The sequence below is a fragment of the Battus philenor genome, unplaced genomic scaffold (genome assembly GCF_028537555.1).
Source record: "Battus philenor isolate CCGP_79_NKW_IND1 unplaced genomic scaffold, ilBatPhil1.0.hap1 SCAF_29, whole genome shotgun sequence".
In the NCBI taxonomy this organism is placed as follows: Eukaryota; Metazoa; Arthropoda; class Insecta; order Lepidoptera; family Papilionidae; genus Battus; species Battus philenor.
The window spans coordinates 5,021,745-5,047,496 of NW_027181692.1; the positions used below are offsets into that span (position 1 = coordinate 5,021,745).

At 32.9% G+C, this 25,752-nt stretch overlaps 3 protein-coding genes across 3 annotated transcripts; 2 read left to right on the plus strand and 1 right to left on the minus strand.

Moving 5' to 3' along the window:
• Window positions 1-1,793: 1,793 nt before the first annotated feature.
• On the minus strand, window positions 1,794-7,513 carry Fdx2 (Ferredoxin 2). The gene is made up of 3 exons (XM_068769854.1): window positions 7,202-7,513; window positions 3,390-3,569; window positions 1,794-3,111 (listed from the first exon to the last, which is right to left on the minus strand). Exons 1-3 carry the CDS (start codon window positions 7,342-7,344, stop codon window positions 2,955-2,957), a joined length of 480 nt encoding a protein of 159 aa, XP_068625955.1. The 5' UTR covers window positions 7,345-7,513; the 3' UTR covers window positions 1,794-2,954.
• Window positions 7,514-8,549: 1,036 nt separating this feature from the next.
• Ttc1 (Tetratricopeptide repeat domain 1) lies at window positions 8,550-14,969 on the plus strand. Its single transcript, XM_068769892.1, has 4 exons — window positions 8,550-8,840; window positions 11,131-11,382; window positions 13,084-13,240; window positions 14,483-14,969. The coding sequence occupies exons 1-4, from the start codon at window positions 8,663-8,665 to the stop codon at window positions 14,760-14,762; spliced, it is 867 nt and encodes a 288-aa protein (XP_068625993.1). The 5' UTR covers window positions 8,550-8,662; the 3' UTR covers window positions 14,763-14,969.
• Window positions 14,970-16,947: 1,978 nt separating this feature from the next.
• On the plus strand, window positions 16,948-22,859 carry LOC137926125 (cysteine-rich protamine-like). The gene is made up of 5 exons (XM_068769654.1): window positions 16,948-17,019; window positions 18,691-18,721; window positions 18,807-18,821; window positions 21,668-21,784; window positions 22,754-22,859. Exons 2-5 carry the CDS (start codon window positions 18,699-18,701, stop codon window positions 22,857-22,859), a joined length of 261 nt encoding a protein of 86 aa, XP_068625755.1. The 5' UTR covers window positions 16,948-17,019; window positions 18,691-18,698.
• Window positions 22,860-25,752: the final 2,893 nt, after the last annotated feature.

Here is a 25,752-nt window from a genome sequence, read left to right on the forward strand (position 1 = left end):
TCATTATTATGTCAGCCGTAAGAGACACACTTCCGACGAAGCAGATATGATGAACATTCTTGCGCTGCCCGCATTCTGTGGCTTCTATCATCAGGTTTGTGGTCGCTGCGATAACTATAAATACAAAAAAATGAATAGAGAACTCGGGCACATATATTGAAAGTCACAAATAATCGTTCAACGAGCCGCAGTTCGCCTACCCCTGCTATATATCGTCGCTCACACATTCACATATACTATTTATTTAATGGAATCAGGCGTTACCGTGTGGAAGTCCATCCTAAGTAAGAAAAGGACCAATATTTAGCCACTTCCGCACATGCAGTGGTAAACGTGCAATAAAGTGCCCCGCTCGCCAGCCCGCTGACAATGCGTATACGAATCCGATAAATTTAAACTTTTCTTCAACAAAGAAAAGATCCAACACAGCTACTAAAAGAAAATTTAACTGTTTATGGACCTAGTGCAATATAAGTAAAAGTAGCACAAAGTTGGTCTAAGCCATGGTTGCACAGACTTATTAAGACTAGGGGCCACTCGAGCAAATCATGAACTGATGGCGGGCCGGCCGCCAGAAGTAAAGGTAATTAATTTTTTTTGGTTTTATTCTGGAATAGAATTCTGTATTCGATCGGCGAGCCGCGGTCTGTGCATCCATGGTCTAAGCGGTTTTCGTTCGGAATTTTGATGTCATAGGATTGAATTAGTAGTAACTTTTCTTCAACCTCATTGGTGCTTATCTAAAGAAAAATAACTTAGAATTTATTATTTGTAATTCTTCGTTACTGACATATATAGGGTTAATTGTAATAAGTGTAACAACTGAGTGGTGAATGTTTAGGTCATTTATTGTGAATTAATGTATGCTTGGCTATGCTCAAAATTCAATGGTTTTCAAAAGAATCAATAATGTAGTAAGAATTTAGTAAGAAATAGCGTTTTCTTAATTCAGATTATTATATTCTAAAATTTATTTATATTTATCCTTGCTTGTTTTGTGCTGTCGGAAGTTATTGTCCTGTCGTAATAAAAAAATAAAGTAACTGTAATTTGGAGTCTACTCCAGAACATTAAAGTCATAGGGACACGTGTTCTATGCGCTTTATTTCCTGCCCATTATCACTTCAATTTGCCCAACAGTTAAAAGGCTATGTTGGTTACTTTTTTCGGTATTTTCCCCACCTTTTTGGTTCTTTCATAGAAGCCACTTCCATAAATTCTTCTCCAAAAATCATCACCGAAATGATCGACCGTAAGACACATAGTCCTCCAATAAGATAAGAACTACTGGTAAATATGAAACTGAATATGCATTCTGTGCTGATTATCTTCGCTTAATGTATGGGAAGAATAATATAAAACGGTTTTAAGATCTATTCACACGAAACAGTTGTCTCCAATAATCAAAGATGGCGAATGCTTAAATAAAAAAAAACACAAACAACTCCATAACATATTTATTTATCTACATTACTTTATAAAACTATTTGTAATTCATTAACAATTAATATTTATTTAATGTACTAATTTCGGAACGTTGAACCGAAAAGTTTTTATTGTGACTTGACACCATTATTTAAAAAAATACATTAATTGTTAATTATAAATAAAATAACATTCTTCAGAAATAATTTGTTTAAAATTTAATAAAAATAACATTGCTGCCACCTGATTTCTAAATTAAATTCTAATTTCTCCCATGGTGGGATATTACATACATTTTAATAAAATACGAATTTATTATTACAATAAATATAATGGGTTCGTTAAAAAAAATCTATCTATACATCGACATATTTCTTTTAAAAATATCAAAAAAAATTCGCGCGAAAATCGTATGTCAAACATAATACGTCAAAATTTTATTTCAACTATAAAATATTTTGTATTTTTACAAACAAATGTATACAGGTCTATTTCGACTGCGATTAATATAACATCTCAAGCATTTTTTTTTTTATGAAATGGACAATAGTCTTTGCAAACGAAATATGAAATTAAAGAATAACGTCAAATTTAAATTTCAACCATTATTTGTGCTTGAATAAGAACTAAGTTTAATTTGTCACCAAAATTATAGTCAATATTACTATTAAACGCAGTTTTAATAAGTCAATATATGTATACATGTAATGTCTTAAGTCATTTCACTTAGTGATAAGTTATTCTTTGGAGAAAAATAGAATTTCTCTAGTTATGTCACAGATGGCGCTATATTATAGATAATTGTTGAGTTTGTTCAGACGAGGCGGTCTGCGTGAAAGGTCACTCGTTCATACAAATTCGCGCGTTCGAGGTACTAGAGCTATATATCCTGTCCAATTGCTGCTGGTAGTTTCCTCGAGACTAAACGCTTGGAACCAGAAGGATTTTTGAGACACCAGTTTGACGCGCGGGTTGAGATATTGGGCGCCATTACTGCGTGCAGTAATAGTCCGTGACGTATTTGTCCCAAATCGCAAAAGCTGCAATATGAATATCAGTATACACCGCACTACATAATTTTGACATGGAGTCGGATCATATTAAACCATATTAGGAAGTTTACTGCGACCAAATGTAATTGAAAAACTTTTCACTGTGTTCTCTGAGGTTTTAAGTATAATATTATAAACATAGTAGAGTCATTATGTAATAAAGAATTTTGATTCACGTTAAATCGTCGACTTTCTCTTCGCTTGCAACATTTTCATCGAACACATGCATTTCACAATACTACCTCTGTATCCCAGTCTTTGTTTATAACAAGCAGGGAATTCCACTAGCGTAGAAACGCGCGAATAACTTTGTATCTATACGCAATATAAATAGAAGCGCACGAATGAACCTGCGTAGATAGCTTGATCATAACTAATCATATATATTTAAGAAAATAACGTAGATTGTAAACCTATCCTAATTTTTCAACAACCCTCATTTAAGAAATTTCAACTAAGAAAAGTCAAATGTACGCATCAGCTGCGTGCGTCGTTTATAGTCTCCGGGACTTGGACCTCCAAGCCCTCCATGTCTTTGGTGATGGTCACCTGACACCCTAAGCGGGAGGTGTCTGTCAAACCGTAGGCGAGGTCCAACATGTCCCTTTCTTCGTCACTCGCTTCTTCGGGAAGTCTTTAAAAAATTTAAATTGATTAATAAAAATATTGAAGAAACACCGTCACATACTTTCAGGTTCATCAGAATAACTACTAGATTAATAATAATTTAAATTTAAAAAATTATAAAATGGAAACCTAATTACGGGCGATGTTTATTAAAAGTAAAAAAGGTAAGTTACATGACAATTGGTCAAACCAAAATTAGTAAATTTTCTAATCAATTATTCAGCAATAGATTTCAAACAAATTAAGGTTTCATCAGCACGTGTAAAAGAATCGGCTATTACTCACCTCTCATAGTCCTCAGGCTTCAAAATGACGTGGCATGTAGAACAAGTAACAGTTCCTTCGCATGCGCCAAAACCCTCGATGTTTAGGTCGTTGTTGACGACAACATCCAGCAGGGTATCCCCCACGTTGGCTTCCGTCTCCAACCTCTTCCCGTCGTTCAGGACGAATGTTATTTTGACCCTGAAAGCATATTCAATATTCGTCACTTTTATTTTCTTCATTGAATGATGATCACAATATCATCACAAAAAATAAACATGAAACTTGTGTACATCAAGGGTGTCAGACAACTGACAGGCAATCGCATCGTAGGACCGTAACGGTAAGGTCGTATGATGCTTGATACAGGCAGCTTCCAGCCACTGCTCAAGAATTCTATCATCACTCCTTGATAATTAGCAATAACTCAACTAAAACAGCGCTAAAGTCGGATAGTAGCTGTGTTTTAATCAGCTTATTATTTATGAAGCATTCCCTATGAAAACATTGGCTCCATTAGTACAAACGTTCTTGTCAGTAAATAATTTTCTTTTCAACCTCCTTTTGAGTACCAATTGAAGACCTGTTATAATTTTACCTCCATTGTTTTTCAAAATTATCAGTTTCATAATGAACTGCATTTTTTATAGGCTGTAATTACTAAGCCTTCTTTTAAAATATGTGACATGATTCTACACATCATATTAATTTCCCCAGAAAAATTGTTTTACTTTTAGACAGGATTTCTCAGAGTTATTTCCTTCATTGCTTTGATCACTTTTTTCATATGAATGCAATGAAGAAAGCCAGATCTGTCAGAAATAGAGGTGGTTTTGTTGCATCTATTAACAGCCCAGTAGACAAAGAATCGAGTAATACCAAGTAGGTATAGTTATTTGTTTAATTTAATATTCTTTATTGTACACATAAAGATACATTTCAATAGTTTCATAATAATAAACATAAAAGTACAAATGGCAGTCTTATCACACAAGGCAATCTCTTATAGACAATCATAGTATGGAAAAGATGGGTAATTAAAGATGAAATAATGGGTAATTAAAAAGTACAAAACATAGATATATATACAAACTTATGTACTTAAACATACATAACATATATACTAGTAGTAAATAAGGTATAATACATATTACAGTATGATACATATTATAAATGTAATACAATAATAAATAAAAATTTCAAACTGATTTGGATCTCACCTGTCTTAGAAAGTATAAACAAACAGAGGAAGAAAAATAGAAAGAATTATTCAAATCATATTAGGCTTCATGACTACTTTGTGTTACACAGTTACGGCATTCAATATGTCTTTATCACCCCATTTATTTATAATATCACGAAGATATTGAACACTGATTAATCAAAAAATTACAATAAATATTCAAATGAGAATGATAGAAGATTAAGAAATTCTAAATTGAAATTCAATATGGTGTTTTTTTATCATAACTATATTTATGGCCTGACATACAAGCCAAAATAGGCAACAGTAACTTGTGCCCAAAAGAAAGATGAATTTGCCTATATTCAGACCTTAATTTTGTGTTGCGTAAATGAAATTATATGTCAGAGTTATTATCCAAATATCAACATGACTCAAGGTTGCGCCATGCGTAAAAATTGTGCCTGAAATTTCGTATGCCCATATCAGTTTTGATGATAACCTACAAAAAGTTATTTAAAAATGGAACATAGTGTGCATTTTTAATTTCATCTTATTATGAGTTTCTGAGGGGACATAATTTCTCAAAACTCCATGGGCATTTGAATTATATGAAGAGGAGCCAGGTGAGTTGCGCGAGGGTGGAGGCAGTGGCGTAGCTATGGTGTTTGGGGCCTGGGGCAGATTGGGGCTCGGTGCCCCCCCCCCCCCTAAAGAGTCTAAATAATTTCAAAATTCAGAACAGAATGTAGTTAATATATAATTTTTGGTTCAAAATAATAATAAATATATATAAAATAACATTAGATCTTAATAAAATTTATTGGGAAAATTTAAAAACGAACATTCCTCGCTTTATGGCCTGCAAAGTCATTAATCACACTTTCAAAATCAATAGTGTCGACTAGTTCATGTTCTTTTGACATTATTGCAAGATTATTTAATCTATTTATCATTAAATAATCTTGCAATAATGTAATAATTTATTATTTTGTCATTTAGGGCTCTTTTAAAAAACACTTTGTGTTTTGCAAATGAAAGGCTTAAACACTGTGTATATCATAATTTGTAACCGTTTATTTTTTAATGTTCATATTATTTAACAACTTTTTTAGCACAAAAATAGTAAAATTTGATATTCTTTTTATGGTTTTTACTTTAAATAATGGTTTTCATTTTTCTTTTACCATTTCATTATTCATCATACAAAAAAAAATTCAAAAAAATTATTTTCAACTTTGGTGCCCCCCTGCTTGTGGTGCCTGGTGCGGCCACCCCGCTCGCCACCCCCTAGCTACGCCACTGGCTGGAGGTCCACAGACCAGGCTTAACAATGCTTTGCAGTGCATTGGTGCTCACTTTCACCAACTTTCTTCTCCCTACCTAACCATATTTTAAATTATTCTACAAAACGCTGCTTTCAAAGCCCATTCCATAAGAATTTATTAATAACATTTACAATAAATAATTAATTAACTAATTAACTATATGACAATACAATCAATTAACCTTTCAAGTGTTGATACCTGCTTATCACATGACAAATGAAAAAAACAAGTATTATCAGCTGTTGCAAGCATCATTTGCATCTACTGATAATACATGAATAATAACAACCTTCATTACATACAACAATATTTTACACTGACCGCAAAGAAATGTTGCTTTTTTAAGTTAAATTTACACGATTACATTTTTAACAAGTTTTTATTTCTAATCAACAATATATTCACCTTTGTTATCAACAACCTTTTGCAATCTAGTATACAAATGTTCAATGTCAGAATGGTAAAAATTTGTTGGTTTTTCTGTAAAATAAGCTGATACAAACAACATTACTTTCCAGTCCTTCTAATATATGAAAATAGGGACTAAATAATTTGGTAACTGCAGGCGATAATGTAATTGTGTCATAGTAAAAAACATTTTGTTTCTCTACTTAACATAAGAAGATAATGATATAAAATAAGATAAAAATAAATTAATTAATTAACAAAAACTGAAAGAATTTACAAATAAAATTATACTTAAAAAGTTTTACATTTATATCAAGTTATTGTAAAATATACCATAACAATGTAACAAAAATGGTGATCAGAAATAAGCAGGCTTTATTATTATTTAGTGAACAGTCTACCTCCTGATGGTAACACATATTGCATAATAAAAATTGAAGTATTGAAAAGTATGTATATGCCACTAGGGCCTCAAAGTTCTGTAATGGAGACCACGGACTAGTAAGCATAGTGTAGGAGGTCTCTTGAGGTGGACCCTGTAAAAGGTGTTGGAAGACCCCAAATGCAGACCACTTGCCACAGGTTTTTTTTGCAAATCTTTGAAAGAAGGCTATCTCTTGAATGAAATGATGAAAGGTATCAGGGGGAGCGAAAAGCAATGACGCTTTCTTAAGTTAAATTTACATGACTACATTTTTATATTTCTAATCAACAATATATTCACCTTTTTTAACAACATTTTGCCATCTAGTATCCAAATTTTTCACAATTTAATATCTCGTATCTTATAAGGTAGATGTAATAGAATTTTAATTAAAGCTACCTGCTTATTAACTGCTATTTAGTTGTCTTTTAAAATAAAGATACTAAAATTAGAGAAAATAATATATCAAAATAATACAATATCAACTTACTTTTCATTCGCCGGCGCCAATTTGGATGTTGATAATGAGGCCACGCATTTGTGATTTACGATTTTAGAAGCCACACTGTTTTTATTTAATAACAATTGAATTCTAGGACTGGAGAAAGTCCGTAGGCAAGTCTTTAGAAACATTTTACGATCGATTAATTATCAGGAAAATTAAAATAAAAAGGTCAATGAAATAATATAGGTTATTCCCGTTATACGACGTCAATCTGAATTATGTTAATATCTACCGAACTGTATGAATGATAACAATTTTGTCTCAACTTCTTCCGAAATCACTAATGACCCTGTATCTGTCCGTTTAAGGTTAAACTCCATTGTACGTGTAATCACAATTTCACCTGTTTTTGAGTACCCAAAAATGTAGTACTTTATTTAAATATAAGAAATATTGATTTAAATAAAAAAAAAAGAATTACATATCGTTAAGTAACCAACTTATTTATTAAGAATTATAATAAAAGGTTTTAAAATGTATTTGTAAAAGCAGTTATGCGTGTAATGGATAATTTATCTTGAAAAAATTGACAATTGCTCTAAAGCGCCAATTTGCCATAAGTACGTCAACAATGTCAGCTGTCTGTGAACGTTTTGATGTTTCATTTCATTGTAACAACATCAAATTAAAAAGACCTATCAGCACATAGATATAAATATATTTATTTACATATAGAATAAAAGAAACTTGTATTCTATATTCGCCAGATAGATTTAGAACCAGTATTACATATATTATGTAATACTGATCCTAAATCTATCTCATATTTCACAATTTCTTATAATTAGTTAAGGATGCGTTTACATAGATCAAAATGTCAGCTGAAACTATCTTTAACTACGAAAAAAAGCGATATTCCCACAATGAACAAAATATTACAAGCGGTTAATAATACAGAAATTGTAAGATTTGAAAAAATACAGTTTACTATTGAGTGAAGTATTTATATGTATATGATGATTACACCCTCACCATCACTTAGGCCCTAAGGCATCCACAGCTTCTATGCTATAGATTTCAGACGTAATTGATAACCTAAAAATTAAATATATCAAATAATGATAATTTTTAGATTATATTTATTATGTTACTAGAACATTTGATATAAATCTCGTTAAAAATGTTTCTTATTTAACTAAAACTTTAAATAAAACTGCTGAAAATTTTAAAATTGACTATTATTTTCTTATTACCGCAGTATTAAATAAAACATTATTGATTTACTTGTCACAAGTTAAATATAACGTTCCTGTGTGTAAATTTTAGTAAAAATTGTGATGTTTAGTCTATTTCAGTGCTGGAATTAAAATGTCACTGTCATTGAAGATTTCATATCCCAACAATATTCCTGACAGTTTAACTATTACATTCATAAAACGTGATATTTAATAAGCTTTGAAGTGTTATTACAATTTATTAGAAAGATAGCAAAATAATTATATCGATATGTCTGATCGACTTAAATCTACAAGCAATATCTCTAATGAGGATGTTATAGAGGATTTAACAAAAGATTTAGAGGTTTCGTTAAACACCGAAGATTCAACAACAGAGTTTGTAATAAACCCAGGATCCAGCCTGGACGACTTCATCCCTGCTGCCGGTGACGCACAGAAAAAATCAGGTTGGCTAATGTCATCAAACGTTTTTTTGTAAATTGTTTGACCGCGCCCTAGTACGATTTGCATTTCCTATAATTGTAATAGTTAATTATCACAAATGGCACTTACATTAAATCTTAAAGCAAATTCTATCACTAATATTGGGATTAATCATAGCAGTTGTTTTATCTGTCTCTTATATTAATTTAATAACTATAATATAAAATAAAAAATTGTCAAACTTGATAAACAGATTCCATAATATCTTTTCTGGTTAAATTTTTTAACCTAAATTTTGAAAATGTAATTAAAGTTATGAAATATATATAATACAAAGGATGCTTCATAGATTTCTGATAAGACTGGTTGGAAGTGACCTTCATACAATTTTTACTTCTGTGTTCATAGAACAATCAAATATTTAGAATGAATAATTACAACTATACTTGAAATATATATACACACATACATAATAATAAAATTCTTAGTTCTTTTTGTCATTGACTGATGTTTGTCTGTTGGCATTTAAAATTTTACCCTTTTTAAAGTGGCAGAGATCTGAAGGCACTTAACCTTCCTCATTTAAATAATGAAAAGCTTGTAGAGTTTCTGAGTGAGTTATATATTTCTTTTATTTTTTTGGTCTGGACTGTCCCTGCTACTAATAGTTATATTACAATTGCATCAATTTATAATTGCACAGACATTTGCAGATTTCAAGGGTTTAAGTGCCAGTATGCAGAAGGTGCCTAGCGTAAGACAAACATCTTAAAATAGCAAAGCTCAAGGGATCCATGGGGAGCATTGACTCCACTAAGTTCTTAGATTTGGTAGACTTTTCATGGAGTGACTAAGTTCAAAGAGACCTCTGCGTTGGTTGTCATTCATTAGTAATACCCGAGTGCCCAAGAGAACCAACCCTCAGCTTGCTTGGTCGGTTACTATTGCCTGGCCTATATCATTAATACCATGCCGTTAGATTGCATATCTGGGAAAACTGTAGAAAACTTTGGCTTTAGCTGTCACATATAAAATATAACATACATCCCCATTTTTTAACAAAAACCTGTAAAAAAACCTGTATGAAGGATTTTTAGTGATGAAACTTAGGAATGAATTGCTTTAAAACTATGTATTATTGTGAAAGTTACCACAAATTTTTTTTTCTGTGTTAGTTATGGCCATTTCTCAGATCAGAGCCCATTCAGAACCCTCAAAGGTTTTAGTTGGAGGAAAACTCAATCTGATTCTAGTTTCTACCAAATTGGGCTCTTCTGGGATTGTTATCATGGTATATGTAATTGGCCAACTATAAATGTACCTATTTGGATAACATTGTTTATAAAGAAATTAACAAAATAAATGAATATTCACCATTCTGATTTAATTGTATTGTGTCTACTATTTTATAATAATATTCTTAATTGCAATACTTAATATGAACTTTAAAACTTATAGTTAAATATATAAAATGATGGGTAAATAGTGTAGAAGTTTTAAGTGGTATATCCCATTAGTCGGCAAAAAAGGTTTTATACATATTTTCAATAACTCTGTGTGATCACTCTGAAATGTGTTCCATTAATTAATATTTTCTATTGGAATGTGACAGGCCAATAACGTCTAGTAGTATGAAGTCTGCAGAGACAGATAGTGAACAATAATTAGCCTTTTTGCACTCAACTATAGACACTTTTTCTCACCACTTAGCGCGTTCTGGTGGTGGTTCTGGTCAGCAAACACAGTACAGTTTTACATTATCACATCAATAATTGCATGATCATGGTCATTAATTTGTTTGTTACCAATGATAGCTTCATATGCTTCCTGTGCAGATATTTTGTCACATAAGCAAATACAATTATTCATAAATTTTGGCCCTGTCATGGATAAATGGCTGAGAGAGTAATTTAATTTAGGCACTTCACAGCAAAAGGGTTAATTGTGAAAATGCTTTTTCTATACTTTGAAAGACAGCAAATCTGATGTATATTCATTTCTTTATTAATCATCATATACAATTCTTTCTCTTAATAATATTGTCACTTATGAATGATACAAGATGTTAACAATAGAGAAGTGAACTAAAATTTAGTCTGTACAATGTGGGCTCCTTGCAATCTATTTTGATGAGACTTAAATCAGAAGCAGTTAAATAAATTTGCTAAATTTATGATAACAATTTGGTTGACATATTTAATATGATTGTTTATCATAGTTACATAGAAAATATTAAATAAAACATCTAACAATTTTATTCATCATTCATATATATGTATATATCATTTGTTATATTTGTATTTTTTTTTTCAGACATTCCAGATAAGTATGAAGATTGGGACAAAGACAATATAACATATGATGCCAAAAGTGATAAAGCAGAAAGTGATGATGATGCAAGTGATACAGACTCCATCGATGAGGTATCTCTTAAAGATGCAGAAGTGGATCTTACAGATGATCAGAAGACAGAGCGGAGACTTATGGCGGAGGAACTTAAGATAGCTGGGAATGATGACTTTAAAATTGGTGAATATGAGAAGTGCTTAGAGAAATACACTGAAGGTATGTTTTATAGATTCACATAATTTTTGCTTGCATTACATTTCTAAGAGGAGTTATTGTGTTGTATTAGGGGGATCGGAAAGTAAAGTTGCTTTCTTAAGCTAAATTCACACGACTACATTAAAAAAATATATATATGTATATATTTATAATCAATAATATATTCACTTTCAATGCTGGAGCGGTAAAGATCAATCACTTTTTTTGTAAAATATGTTGATAGAAACAACATTAGTTTCCGGTCCCCCTGATATTTCAAAATCAAATAACTAGTAAAGTTATAAGTTGTCAAAGAAATTATTCCTAATTTCTTTGACAACTTATATGGATGCATGGAATGTGTTTAGGATCTATTCAAAATATCTTTATTATCAATGTCATTTCAGCAGTTGGAACTCCACTATTGGATAAAAGACTTCCTCATAGACTACCAATAGGTCTAGTTGAAAGTGGCCTATTACAATGCTCTTCCGGTCCTCTGACTATTGTGTTGGTAAACACTGCTTTTGTCAATCCATGGTCACAATTCTAGAACTTTAAGGCCTAGATGGCCATCCATTCTGCATGTTGCCTGTCCTACTCTCGTTTGTCTGTGGATTTCCTTGTTCTTCAATCAATCTTGCAGATAAATCGTGAGTATAGGGATCTCCATGGCCTCTTGGGGGACTGTTAGTTCGTCAATAAGTCCCAGAATGACCATGTTTCAATGTCGTAAGTTATTTTGTCCCTGCAGACTGGTTTCCCTAACCAAGCGACACTGTGCTCATTCTGCATAGATGTGATAATATTATGAATAGGTGCATATAGATCTTTCTGAGTGGATATATAGTTGGTATGCACTTGTATAAATAATAATAATTCATATTTCTATCCAATTTATATCATATTTATAAAATTCAATATGGAGTCTATGGTATTCCAAGAGTAGGACTACTAAATGTGAATGTGATGGTATATATTCCAGCCTGTACTGACTTTTCATATCTACTATCATAAAAAACATTACATTTAGATACATTGAGAACATCAGGCTTACAGACATTGGTCATACAATAGAATTTTCTCATCCTGAGTTTGAAAAGATTAAAAATTATAAGTTTGACTACATATGTAACATTTTTTTTAAATTAAAGTTAAAAAGTATTTAGCATACTCAATAGACATATAAGATATTTCCACATATGTACTAATCATTCGCCAACCTGCTTGCCAAATGTGGCGATTATGGTATGCCCTCTTCTAGATATCTTTGTGGGAGGCCTATGCTTTTTGCCTAGCCATTATGATATCTCTGGAACCATGATAAATACTTGAGTAGGAATATAATTTAGTAGGAATATTCCTTTCGCCGAATAGAGGTCAGCTAAAAACAGGATTTAACAAAATTAATTAGTATTTTTATAATGTTTTTTAGTATGTTACTTTTATTTATTTTTCTAGTGGAATGCAATTGGCCAGTTGTTGCATTACAAAGTTGCAGGGACGCATAGTAAATAGGAATTAATTTTAAAAAGTAGTTTTTGTTTTTTAAATTATGAAAATGATTTTTCTTATTACATTATCATTACATTATTTATTATTTCTGAAACCAATGGTTTTGGATAGGGTATAACATACATTATTTAACAGCAATTTCCCCTTTAAAAATTTTTCTCCTATAACCAATTATTCTCCGTAATAAAATAATAACATTGTTACCAGGTTTAAGAATTTGTCCATTACAATTCACTCAACAAAGGTCTATACTCTACTGTAATAGAAGCGCTGCTAAAATGAAACTGGAGAAATATAAGCAAGCTATCAAAGATTGTAACAAGGCTATAGAATTAGATGACAAATATTTGAAAGCCTATTACAGGTGGGTACTGTATTAATCATTTTGTTTATAAACTATTATCAGGTAAAAGATCAAAGTAATTTATTAAAATAGATCAAAAAGATTAAAAAATTTAACTGAAAATCTTTTTAATATTTATTAAGGAAAAAGTAATGCTTGAGAATTATTAAAAATGAAAAAAAAGCTTGTGTAAACCTTTCTCGAGGTTTCTTAAAATGAATGAATCTTAAGTGCAACTTTACACTGTAATAAAGCCTCTTAATTGTTCTGTGATAAATTTCAAGTATATTATAAAAAGCATATTTTATTAAAAAATCCATTTTAAGTGTTAATAAAGCTTGTGAATGAATTGCTCTACTACTCAACCAGGGTATTAAGGATATTGACAGAGTGAGGATAATTAAAATAATATCTGAGTTTGTTTTAGGTTCTTCTGTAATCAGGTCGCATTTGGACATCCCGTAACTTTAACTAGAAAGATTCTTTTGTAGGGGGGATCTTGTCGCTATCAAATTGGGTTTTTCTAACATGGTTATGACAAGTACAAGTGATGTATATGTACAAATAATGTTATAGATGATACTGTGGAAATTATTAAAAGATATCAAATTGGAGTCCATCTGAAGCATGAGCATAGATGCTTCTGTTATTTTTCTATTACTTTTGCAAGTCTTATTTCATGCCGGCTTGTATCATATATATTATGCTTGTAGCATATATATTTTGACACTAATTTTATAAAATTCTTGTTAGAAGACAATTTATAAGCATTACTAATTCAGTATGTAATTGACGATCTACAAGTATATGTGTGCTACTACTTAAATAAAGATATTTTGATTTTAATTTTAATTTATGGTGTGGCCACAGGAAAAACGGATTTAATTAAACCAGAAGCTCTTTACTCAATTACTAGATTAAGAAGAAATTAATTTTTAAATCTTCGTGTCAGGATCTAAGTATCTAAGAATACTTAACAGCACTATAGTATTTGGTGGTTTTTACACATGTCCAAATAAGTTTTCTTGGTTATATGATAATGGTAAATGAAAGATCCTCCACTTTTGGTTAGGCTGTGCCAGTGATGATTGTCCCAGAAGTGGGCTCTGTGAGTCCAATGAACCGGAATGACAGTGTTGGGTCAGCCCCTTGTGCTAAATTAGCTTAGTAGGTTCTTCTTTGCTTATTGATGACCAGGCCATAAGAAAGATTTGATAAAGGGTTTTCTTACGGAAAAATATTTATCTTAAAATAACATTTCAGGAGAGCGCAGTCATATGAAGCTACTGAGAAACTAGATGAATGCTTAGCGGACTACAAGAAGATTCTAGAACTAGATCCAACTCACAAAGAAGCACAGTCAGCTGTCATCCGTCTACCACCGCTCATAGAAGAGAAGAATGAGAAATTAAAAAAAGAAATGTTGGGCAAACTCAAGGATTTAGGGAACATGATACTGAAACCTTTTGGCCTGTCCACTGAGAACTTTCAGTTACAGCAAAATCCAGATACAAAAGGATATATGATCAATTTTAAACAGTAAATAAGCTGCAATATGTTAATTGTCAGATTTGCTCCTAAAGAAATTTAAAAAAGGAACCTCTTTAGTGTGAAACAGATTTTTTTTAAGGTAATGGCATTGAGATCATATAAAATATATTGTCTATGATTGTTTTTCTATGTAATAGACATGTGTTTATCTTGCATTAATATGTTATATGTATACTACATTGTTTTTTTTTATTTTCAAATTTATATTTAAGTTACAATTCTTGTTTAGTTGAGTATTTAGGAAATTATTCAACAATTTTTTTATTTCTGCAATCAAAACTAAATAGAATTTATATTTAATATTTTTCTCTTTTGACTCATGTTTTTATTTGGCAACCTTTACAAAGGTGTCATTTTTCATCAAATGACAAAATGGCGCGGGTATTCAGTTAATAACGTCACAGATTATATAATTTAAAATTGCAATAGACTCAATTGCCTCTCTATAAACTGTCTTTAAGTAAGCCCAAGAAAAAATTATCCAGTGGTGATCAAACTGATCACTAATTAAATATTGTTTGTAAAACTCAGTTGTTTTTGGAAATGCCAAAACAATTATTAAAATTTTTTATATAAATTTTTAAAGTTTAAAATTTTTCAACAAATTATGGGCGAAGTGGCGGATCTATTTGATTAACTTCACAGTTAATGATATTTATTTGCAATTACATAAATTGCCTCTTTAAAAACTATAAGTTTTCTTTCAAAAAGTTATAAAAATTTCCTTTTAGTTTTTTAGGCATACTTTTCCATCTCTATCGCCTTCATCATATTTATCACAAAGTTACATAGGAAATATTAAATAAAACGTTACATTGCAGCAATGGAGCGGGTCTAACAATTCAATGCTTTTGTACTTTGTATAGAATTGTGATATTGTATTGTAATTATATTTATTTAAGTGGTTTTGTTTGTTTTATTTTTAACATCCTTTACCTTTCATAAGCACATAAAGAAAAATGTGTATTACACAGTGTGATTTGTTATAGGTGTTGTGAGATCGTTCGTAGGGCTGGTAGGTCGAGGAAATAGTAACAATATGAAGTCAAAGTAGAAGTGTGTATATATTTATTCTAACTTCACCCGTATTTATACTATTGTAAATGAACAATTTTATTTTAGTGGAATTCCCCTTTTCTATGCTCCCCGGAGGATGATGTAATATTGCCCTAATATTACTCCCCCTCAAATGAAGTATACAGATGGCTTGACGGTTCTTCCAGTTGTTATGATGTAAGGTTGCTTCGCTTTATGTTGAGGTTCTCCTGCAAGGCTGGTGACCGGCGTGCTGCTCGCATCCAGCGACTGCCTGTGACCTTGATTATTGATCGTCGGTCCAACTAGAGGTTTGCCTATCCACGCTGCGTCTACTGGTGGTAGACACTTAAGAGCATACCGGCTCCAACAACCGTCGGTGGCTCCATGCTCTCCCACTGCCACTTCGAATATGCAATTTTCGAGCTACACCGGTAATCTGGTTTGTTTTGCGTATCTCCTCATTTTAGTTATTTCTCATGGCATCTTTCAATTTCAAATAGATTCTTGATTCATTAACACTAGAAAAAAGGTAAGGCAATAAGGTCGAGTAATATTCATTGATATATTTTTTTATGGTAAATCACGCACATAATTTTTGAAGAACTAATTATTGACACTCTCTTGGAAGGGTCCCATAAGTTTCTTCCCATTTTTTGTTGCAAAATGTATATACTATATTTCAACAAGTTATAAAAATATAAGTAACAATATTAAACAACTTGTTTACGTTATATATTAACCTTTCTTTTCTATAACCTTACATTATTTTAATAGCCTTATTTTGTCGTCTATCGAAAGCGATTAAAGCTTATTTGCAAAACATTGATACTTTTTGATTCAGTCTGTGAATCTGAAAGGTTTAGCGTAAAGAGAAATTTAAAGGAGAGTAATTTTTAATATACAGTTAGTTACACACATCCTGACTTCGCAGTAGTTAACTATATATATATATATATATATATATATATAAACTATATGTATATATATAAACTACATACGTAAAAGTGTTTTTATGTGCAAAAAGTTTTTAGCTTTTTATATCTGAATATCTATACTATAAGTAAATTATTTTTTATAAATGGAATGTCAAGATATATCCTTTGATTAATTTTATAATATTTTCAACTTATTATGTTTATATTAAATTAAAATACTTTTAGAAGAATAAATCCCGAATGTTTAGTTGGTGTTGTTGGAAAATTTAAAAAGATGTAAGTGCTGAATCTAAAATCATTCATAGGTATTTAAAATGCTGTTTGTAATATTAGAACCAATGTTGTGATTTTGGATGTTTTAATTTTAAACATTAGCAAACTTTCTGGAAAGTTTTAGAAGAATGTACGTATGTATAAGTCTATTAAATTCAATTGTGATGTACACAATGGAAGTACCAGAGGCAAAAAATTGCTGTAGTTAATATTTTTTGCTTAAGACTGTTTCGAGTCAGCAGATCTCTTCAGAAAGCTTCCATTACTATATTTAATGAAAATGTCAATAAAACAAATGACTTGATCGAAAATAGCACACTTCAGGAATGTGTTTGCCTTCAGCCTATTACATTGTTTGGAAAATTTGTAATTTTATATTCTTTTAAAAAAGTATATATTCACGCAGTCCTTACGCCTGTTCTAATTATGACCTAGGTCATTTAAATTATGAACAGATAGTAGACGCATCTTGACGTCAATAAGAGATGTAATATGTTGAATAAACAATTATTAAATACACAGTTTTTGAACAAATATGTTATATCTGTTATGCGCCAAAGGAATAATAATACAATAAGAATTTGTTGCGACTTTTAAATCATTGGTTGACCTTTTTTTATTATATCTAAGTAATTTAAGTAAGAAAAGGACCAATATTTAGCCACATCCGCACATGCAGTAGTAGTCGTGCAACAAAGTGCACCGCCCGCCAACCCAACTCAACACGTGTTTCACCCCTCCACGGGGCATCTTCAGGAGTTATGTTACACCGATTAGTGCCAAACAGAGTCAATTGTCATTAATCGGTGGTGGGTGATTTGGCGGTGGCAGTTGTGTGATTCGCATTGTTTGCCGCATACGCATTTATCAGTGGGTTGGCGGGCGGTGCACTTTGTTGCACGACTACTACTGCATGTGCGGAAGTGGCTAAATATTGGTCCTTTTCTTACTTAGGATGGACTTCCGCAAGATATCGCCCGATTCCAATAAATATTTAAATACTTTAACAATGATATAGTCGGCTTAGTCTGGCTCGCGGGAAGTCCCTTGATGCGGGCAGCGCAAAACTGTTTATAGTGTCATCTTTGTGGGAGGCATATGCCTTTCAGTGGATGTCTATCGGCTGACATAATGATTATGATGAATACAGCATATATTATTCATATTACTAGTATGTATTAATAATTTTTTGGCCAAAAATCACAGTGACGGTCTTTTAATTTGTACTTGTATATTATTTTTTTCCTTCAACTATATTTATCAGGTGTATGTCGTTCAGTTTCTTTAAAGCATTGATGCACAGACCGCGGCCCGCCGGTCGAATACTGGTGGCCCGCCGACAGCAAAAATAATACTCTTGTACATTCGAAAAATATTGAATTCTTTTCTAGAATAAAACCAAAAAAATTATTTTACTGTACTTCTGGCGGCCGGCCTTCATGCTTTTCCCGAGTGGCCCCTAGTCTTAATAAGTCTGTGCAACCGTGCTTTAAAGATTTTATGTTTATTTGATACTTTCTGTAGATCGATGTTTTTCCATTAGTGAACTTGCAAATATCTTGTGTATTAAAATAAATATTAATCTTATTTCAAGTTTGATACTTGCATCTTGTTTACGTTTAGTTGACTATCTAAACATGAAATATGAATATGACAGTTTTTAAAATGTTTCAGATAAAAATATGCCGCCTTGTCGTCGAAAACGGTTTGTATTTTCTACGTTTATCATATAAAGAAAGTTTAGAAGAATTAAATAAAATATTTAAAGAATTACGTTATTCGTTTCGCAGGAAAAAGAAGAGGTCGTAAGTAATAAGTATATTTACATTTAATTTCAAAATAATTAAAGTTCACCTTGGAGAAGACATTAGCTTATATAGATAAATACAGGTATCTTGGGTTCCACCTTCACCGTAGACTAACATAGTAACAACATGTAAAAATAGAGAGAAGTAGACCTAAAGTTACTAGACTATCTGTCTTAGTAGCAAACTGTCTATAGACAAATATTAATACTACTTACTTTTTATTTGTTTAATTTTATGTATTTCGTATTTTTATTGGACACGCTAACAGTAATACAACTTATAAATTTACGTTAGTTTTATATAACAAACTACAAATTTCGATATCGATTCGCGTTCTAGATCTCTCTTTTTTTTATCAACGGATAGGACAAATATCGGTAAACCTTCACCCTTATACAGAATGTGTGACCTCCACAATTCATATGTTAGTGATATTGATATATTCTCGTGCTCTCTCGTATCTTTTAAAAAACAATTTCGTTCGAAATTATTGAGTACATACAATGCAATTTAAACAATAATATAAATATGTAAACAAACATAATATAAATATATAAACCATAGTCTTCGATCCCTGTTTAGTAATGTTTTTGTTCTTATTTGTTTTTTCATTGTTTGACTATAAATCATTATATGTTCTCAGTGAGATAGTTATAAGGTAACAACTGTAACTAATTTTATATTTTTAAGCTTCTAAGTTTGTACTTTCTTACTGCCTTTTGTTACTGTTTATCTCCAATAAAGTAAATAAGTATTGTAGACGTTCACAGCTCTGAATATAACTCCATCACAGGGTTACCACAGAACACACACCACACCCGGTGCAGACATTTACAACACTGCAGGCGCTAACCAAGCAGCAAACACTGCATCTGCGACACCCCACATAGGACACCGGGTTATACACAACAGAACCAACGCTTCTCACCACACTACAACACCCGTTTTTAAGGGGGCGGCCGCCCGCTCCTTAACCGCGAACAGTATGGGCTAACCTGCGTTTTTTTTATATGGCCCCTGCTATTGGGAGCCTCTCGTACCGCTAACTTTTTGGGATTAGGGACTTTGTTGTTCAATAATTTTTTTTTCAATCTTTTCTTTATTTATCACTCTCTTTCACGCGTTTAATTTTATGTTACATTTAATTTATCTTTATTTACACATTTATTTTACTTTCTTAATTCTTTATTACACATTTCTTTTTCTATTTCTTATTATTAGTTAACAATTTATTTTGTGCAGAGTTTATTAAGTACCTTATTCTATACAGTTTTGTTTCTTTCAACCGTATCACTCGCCACCCCACGAGCGAAAGATAGGAATGATGGGCGAAGGTTGTCGTCGCCCATCATAACGGCGATGCTCTCTATGTCTATCTTTAGCTTTGTTGGCTAACCTGCGTTGGATCCAAATCCCTCCTTGGCTCGCCTGTGGTCCACACTGCCGTCCCAAGCCACATACACAACAACAACATAGCTCTATTCGGGTAGAGCGGTTTATTACGTATGAACGACTTCATGCAACTGGTACGCGTTCGTCTAGCTTTGTTTATTTTTAAGTTTTTAAGTTCGCGGACGTTTCCGCTCCGTCATCTCAGTTCTGATGAAGCTATAAAATTCACTGGGCTAACAGCATCAACCGAGAATAAGGTGAACATAATTTTGCTAACTTATTTCTTAATGTTAACAATTGAATAGAAACACAACAATGTCGAAAGGTCTTATAAATAATTAAACACGGCTCGAATATTAAATATATAGTGAATTAATGATCGCCTGGTTATTAATATATAAGATATTATTGAAATCACTATGCATGTATGTAATTCAGCTCTGGGAAGTGGACAGAAACTAAAATATCTTTATCATCCAACGCCTCGAACATGATACTTCGATGAATATGAAGTGTCTCTTGGTATGTTAACAACTTTGAGATTTAGGAACAATTAAATATGTCAACAGTCAAAGATGAGAGAAAGAGAACAGAGAAAGATGAGAGCAACTATACAAACTAGTTGGATAACTTTTCTCATCGGCAGATTATGCTAAACTTTTGAAGAGACATAGCAACATAAAGCTACAGGAACGGATGTAGTTATGTGATAAGAGAGAGGCTTCCCCGGAAGCCACCTCTTTCCTAACGCACGCCACCCTAACCATTAGTAATAAAATAAAATCCAGAAGTCGATGGAATTGGACAATGAGTATATGGTTTAAGTCGATGTCTACATAACATTTACACATTTAATGGAATCAGGCGTTACCTTGCGGAAGTCCATCCTAAGTAAGAAAAGGACCAATATTTAGCCACTTTCATTTGGCACTTGGCTAAATATTAGTCCTTTTCTTACATAACATTTACAGTCTATGGGTAATATTTTAACTCGAAGGGTAATGTCGATGGGTACTACATTACAAATTAAATCGATCTGTACTACAAACCATTTTTAGTTGATGACTACATAACATTTTAAGTAGATGTACCTCTAATATATAAAATTCTCGTGTCACGGTGTTCGAACTTGAACTCCTCTGAAACGGCTTGACCGATTTTTACCAAATTTAATATGCGTATTTAGTAGGTCTGAGAATCGGTTACTATCTATTTTTCATACCCCTAAGTGATAAGGGTTGTTCACACTTAAAAATTTTTTTTTTATTTTTTTAACGAAATTTTTTGTTTTTATTTTTTTATGATACAGCATACAAGAATACATACAACCATAAATTTTCACCCCTCTACGATCAACCCTTATTTTTTATTTGTAAATTAAAATATAAATTTTTTTTTGCACAACAACGTTTGCGGGATCAGCTAGTAATATTATAAAAATTGTTTTCCAGTTGCAGTCGATCTCGTCGCGGGCGGTTTAAGCGATGCCGTCGCTGCGGCCGCCGCTCCCGGGCCTCGTCGCCGAAACGCAAGTGTCGCCGAAAGATATCGCGCTGTCGACGTCGACGGTACCATTTTAATGACAATTTGTCTTTTTACATAATGAAGCAACATACAGGGTGATTGGTAATGTGTTGAAGCTTTAAAGATGTATAGATCATTGAAGGTTCAGGGGCTGTTCGAAACTAACCAGGGAATCGGAGCAGCTGCAAGAGGTTTCTTACGGTATATAACTAAAACAGATACAATTAGCAACAATATGAATTTAACGGAGGAATTGTTGTATGTGAAACACTTTTACATTAAAAGTTAGTAGAGTGTTTAAAGTTATAAGACAAATATTTCCTCTTATGTGCGACCACTTTTCTTCTTTGTATTTGTGTATGTTTTATAAGTAATACTGTAAAAGTAAAATTTTAAATGTTGTGTAAACCTATACAGGAACAAACGATAGAACAATTAACGAACATTATGGGAAGCAAAGTGCTCGCTCTTCACGTAATGTTAATTTTTTTGCCGCACATTCCTCGCACACCGCACCTTAAAGATTTCACTCTCAACTCACTCCCAGTCTTCATTCATTATCATTCAGTTCATTCATTATCTACATATTTAGCCGTTAAATCACATTTTACAAGTACATCGAGGTTTTCTATCGTAATAGAAAGACAGTGATGTAAAATAAATACGGGTCGCCATTATGGAATGCTTGTATTTATCAAAGTTACATGGCTATTTATACATTTGAGGGAATGAAATCGTGGAAAGTTCCTATAGACGCGCGGCCTATAAGATATCGTCTTAATCCACATCAGTGGTTGCTCAAAGACCATCGTCTGTCTACAATACGAATATGTTGGCGTCGGTCGGGACTCGCTGGTTACCAAAGCAGAACTTTTCATTCTAGGCCGCGTTCATAAACACCGGAAGAGGAACACACGGCCACTTGTACTGTATTTTTAACTTAAATGGAATATCGGTTTACCTAATTAAATATGTGAGTTAAAAAAACTGTTTCTAGCTTTGCATCTTTACAGGTCACGCTGTAGGTCGCATTCTGCTATATTCCCCGGCCGCTCCAAGCGCACCCGTGAACCCGAGACGCCGCAGGAGGCCCCAAAAGGGACCAAAGATGCCACGTGACAAATGTAAAGTATAGCACATCAGTAGATATAAGCTGTAAAGAGAATAGAGTAGGGTTCTTTTTTTTTAATGTGCCTCTTCTTCTGAAGGTTGGCAGTCTAGAAATATATCCGTTTATCCTTAAGGTGAAATAGATGCGATTTACACGAAATTCATATTTTTCAAGTCAACAATTCATATTTAGAATATTAGGGTTAATAATTTTTCTTATTACATATGTGAACTGTATTCATTTTCATGGGGATCCTGTCTCGGGATTTGAGAGCCCGAGAGACAGACAATCTCTATCAAAATAAAGGGGTTCGGGAGTTTGGGGGTCTTGGAGACAGGAAGCTGAAACAACGGGTCCGGTTTCCTGGAACGACATGATCCCGTAGAGTTTTGACTGTTAGGACTATTCGAATACCAATACTCAATATTAAATCGTAGTAAGATCCAGGGAGGGATTAATACGAGAACCTAATTTTGATTAGGCGGACTAGGTGTGGGAGCTAGAAAGCTCAAACTTGATAGTTATTACTTCGTCTTTCAAACTACCATATGCTCAATTTAAAGGGCAATCGCAGACATACTTATGATGCCAGACCGTGCGACCGTAGTCCTCGGCAACTCTAGAGGTGCGGAGGGATTGGTCGTTATGTCACCCGATAGCCTTCGAGATAAATGCCGAACAGACCGAGACAAAGAGGCTGGGCAAAAATATTAGGCTCAAATAGGTTAAGGCGGCATGTAGCTCTGGATAGAAATGAGCGGGCCGACGAGCTGGCAAGACTCCGAACCGGTCTATGGGGTGCCTCTCTCGCCTGCTAAGTACTGGCTTAGACAGGGGACGCTGTACGTCTGGCAGAAATGATACAGAGAAGGTGGGACCGCCGGGGTGAGAAAAGCCTTTCTGCCGGATGTTCATACTTTTTATAAACTGATGCGCGAAAGCCTATAGACTGAAATAATAACCGGGCATGGAGGATTCGGGTTGTATCTGCGACGTTTTTAGTTAATGGATAATTCGGCGTGCGAATGCAGCTCGGCGGTAGAAGCGGCTCTGCCTTCTACCTTCTACCTTCTGCTGGTCCAAAAAGTAGACAGACCCTTTATGGGTCTGAGTGTATGTATGTGTAATAAAGTTGCACAAGATATCTTAGCTCTTCCTTTTATTAGTGTAGTAATATCTAAAATTAAAAGAAATAAATTTAGGTTGAATGTACGTGACTTGCGTAATGTACGTAATATCTTGCTAAATCAAATGCACCCGTCATTACACCATACCATCTAGACCTCTACATTGTGAAAAGGATCTACCACTTAAATTAGAAGAATAAGAGACATTTTACATTCGTATATATTGTGTCGTTCTGTTACAGTCAATAGATGGTCTTATCTATATATATGATGGCTATTAGTCGATTGCCTAGGGCTGTATTTTGACATGGGTAGTCGTACAAAAGAGTATCGTTCGATTAAATCTGGAATCGATAAACCATAATAACGACACACGTATGCTTATTTATTAATCTCAATAATAATAATTTAATTTGTTTACAGTTGCCGTTCCTGTCAGTGCTTCGACTTTTAGAAAAATTTTGATAATATTTGTAACGTTTTTAAATTATTTGTAATACTATTCCCTCTCAGACATTTGTTTTATTTTTCTTATATATTGCGCCCTTGCAGGAAGAATTGGTCAGTAAAATCAAAAAATCCCAAATGCGAAAGATGTGTATCTAAAAAATCTATCATTCATCTCTAATATTGGACGTATTACGACTGGAATGATGATATAGCTTCGCACTTTATGGTAATAAATGAATATATTTAAAAAACTTAAGTTAAACGGTTTTACATATTGTGGTGGTTGTGGAAAAATATGTACCTAGTCCGCCATATTGGAACGGCGTCCATCTTGAATTTTAAATTTTGACATAATCATCGTGTTTTACTAGGTTAGCCCTTTCATTTATATCCATATTGAGGGTTTTAAGGAAAAATATGTAATCCGCCATTTTGTATCGGCGGCCATCTTAGATTTATAATGTTATTGATTTTATTATATTGTATTGTCATCTAAATTAAATTTGTGTACCAAATTTCAGATCAATCAGACAACGGGAAGGTACTTAAATTTCAATTTCTAATTTTGACCCAGATAAATTCCGTACGGGTTGAACTAAATAAAACCGTTTAATAAAAATTAACGTAATATTTCAATGTTATTTAGCTACAGAACAGATCTGAATGAAGATGATCTGAATGAATCTGAATGATCTGATGAAGCACGTCTATCCATTAGGTAAATAGATCACTGATCTATTTACCTTATGGATAGACGTGCTTCGACCCCGGCGGCCATTAGTTTTACACGAAATGTTGTCTGTCTACTGCCACATTAGCTTGTCAGTGAGATGCTTTCTAGGGCAGGTAGGTCTGGGAGGTAGTGACAACACTAGATCCAAAGTAGAAGTGTGTATAGGCTAGGTTATATTCGAATGTTGATGCGCGCTGTTAGCCGTTTTGGCTTTTACAGCTTCATCGGATTCAGAGCTCGCGGATCCGAAATCCGCGAGGTAATAAATTTAAAAAAAATCTACGTCAGATGCTTCACCTGACGTTTTGTGAAGTGTGAAGTAAATATGTCAGGTGAAGTGTATATATTTTAGCTTCATCCGTATTTATATCGACGTAAGTGAACAAATTTATTTCTGTGGAATTCCCCGTTTTGTTGCGCCGCTGATGATAACGTAATGTTGCCTTTACATGTTAATTTGCTGAGCCGAAGGTAACTTTCGTTCATGTACGAATCCCCTCATTTCTGATTCTCGTGAAGAAATCCAGCGCATAGCTTCCTCTACAACTCTTTGAGTGACAGTGAGCTTGTAAATAAGACCCGAAATAAGAG

What these genes read in the sequence shown, in the direction of transcription:
- Fdx2 (XM_068769854.1), bottom strand. Translation starts at nt 7,344, where the DNA reads ATGTTTCTAAAGACTTGCCTACGGACTTTCTCCAGTCCTAGAATTCAA. An exon ending in TTGGCGCCGGCGAATGAAAA is followed by an intron (nt 3,570 to 7,201) that starts GTAAGTTGATAT and finishes ATATGCTTTCAG; the next exon opens with GGTCAAAATAACATTCGTCC. An exon ending in AAGCCTGAGGACTATGAGAG is followed by an intron (nt 3,112 to 3,389) that starts GTGAGTAATAGC and finishes AATTTTTTAAAG; the next exon opens with ACTTCCCGAAGAAGCGAGTG.
- Ttc1 (XM_068769892.1), top strand. Translation starts at nt 8,663, where the DNA reads ATGTCTGATCGACTTAAATCTACAAGCAATATCTCTAATGAGGATGTT. An exon ending in CTTAGAGAAATACACTGAAG is followed by an intron (nt 11,383 to 13,083) that starts GTATGTTTTATA and finishes CATTGTTACCAG; the next exon opens with GTTTAAGAATTTGTCCATTA. An exon ending in TATTTGAAAGCCTATTACAG is followed by an intron (nt 13,241 to 14,482) that starts GTGGGTACTGTA and finishes ATAACATTTCAG; the next exon opens with GAGAGCGCAGTCATATGAAG.
- LOC137926125 (XM_068769654.1), top strand. Translation starts at nt 18,699, where the DNA reads ATGCCGCCTTGTCGTCGAAAACG. An exon ending in TCGCGCTGTCGACGTCGACG is followed by an intron (nt 21,785 to 22,753) that starts GTACCATTTTAA and finishes GCATCTTTACAG; the next exon opens with GTCACGCTGTAGGTCGCATT.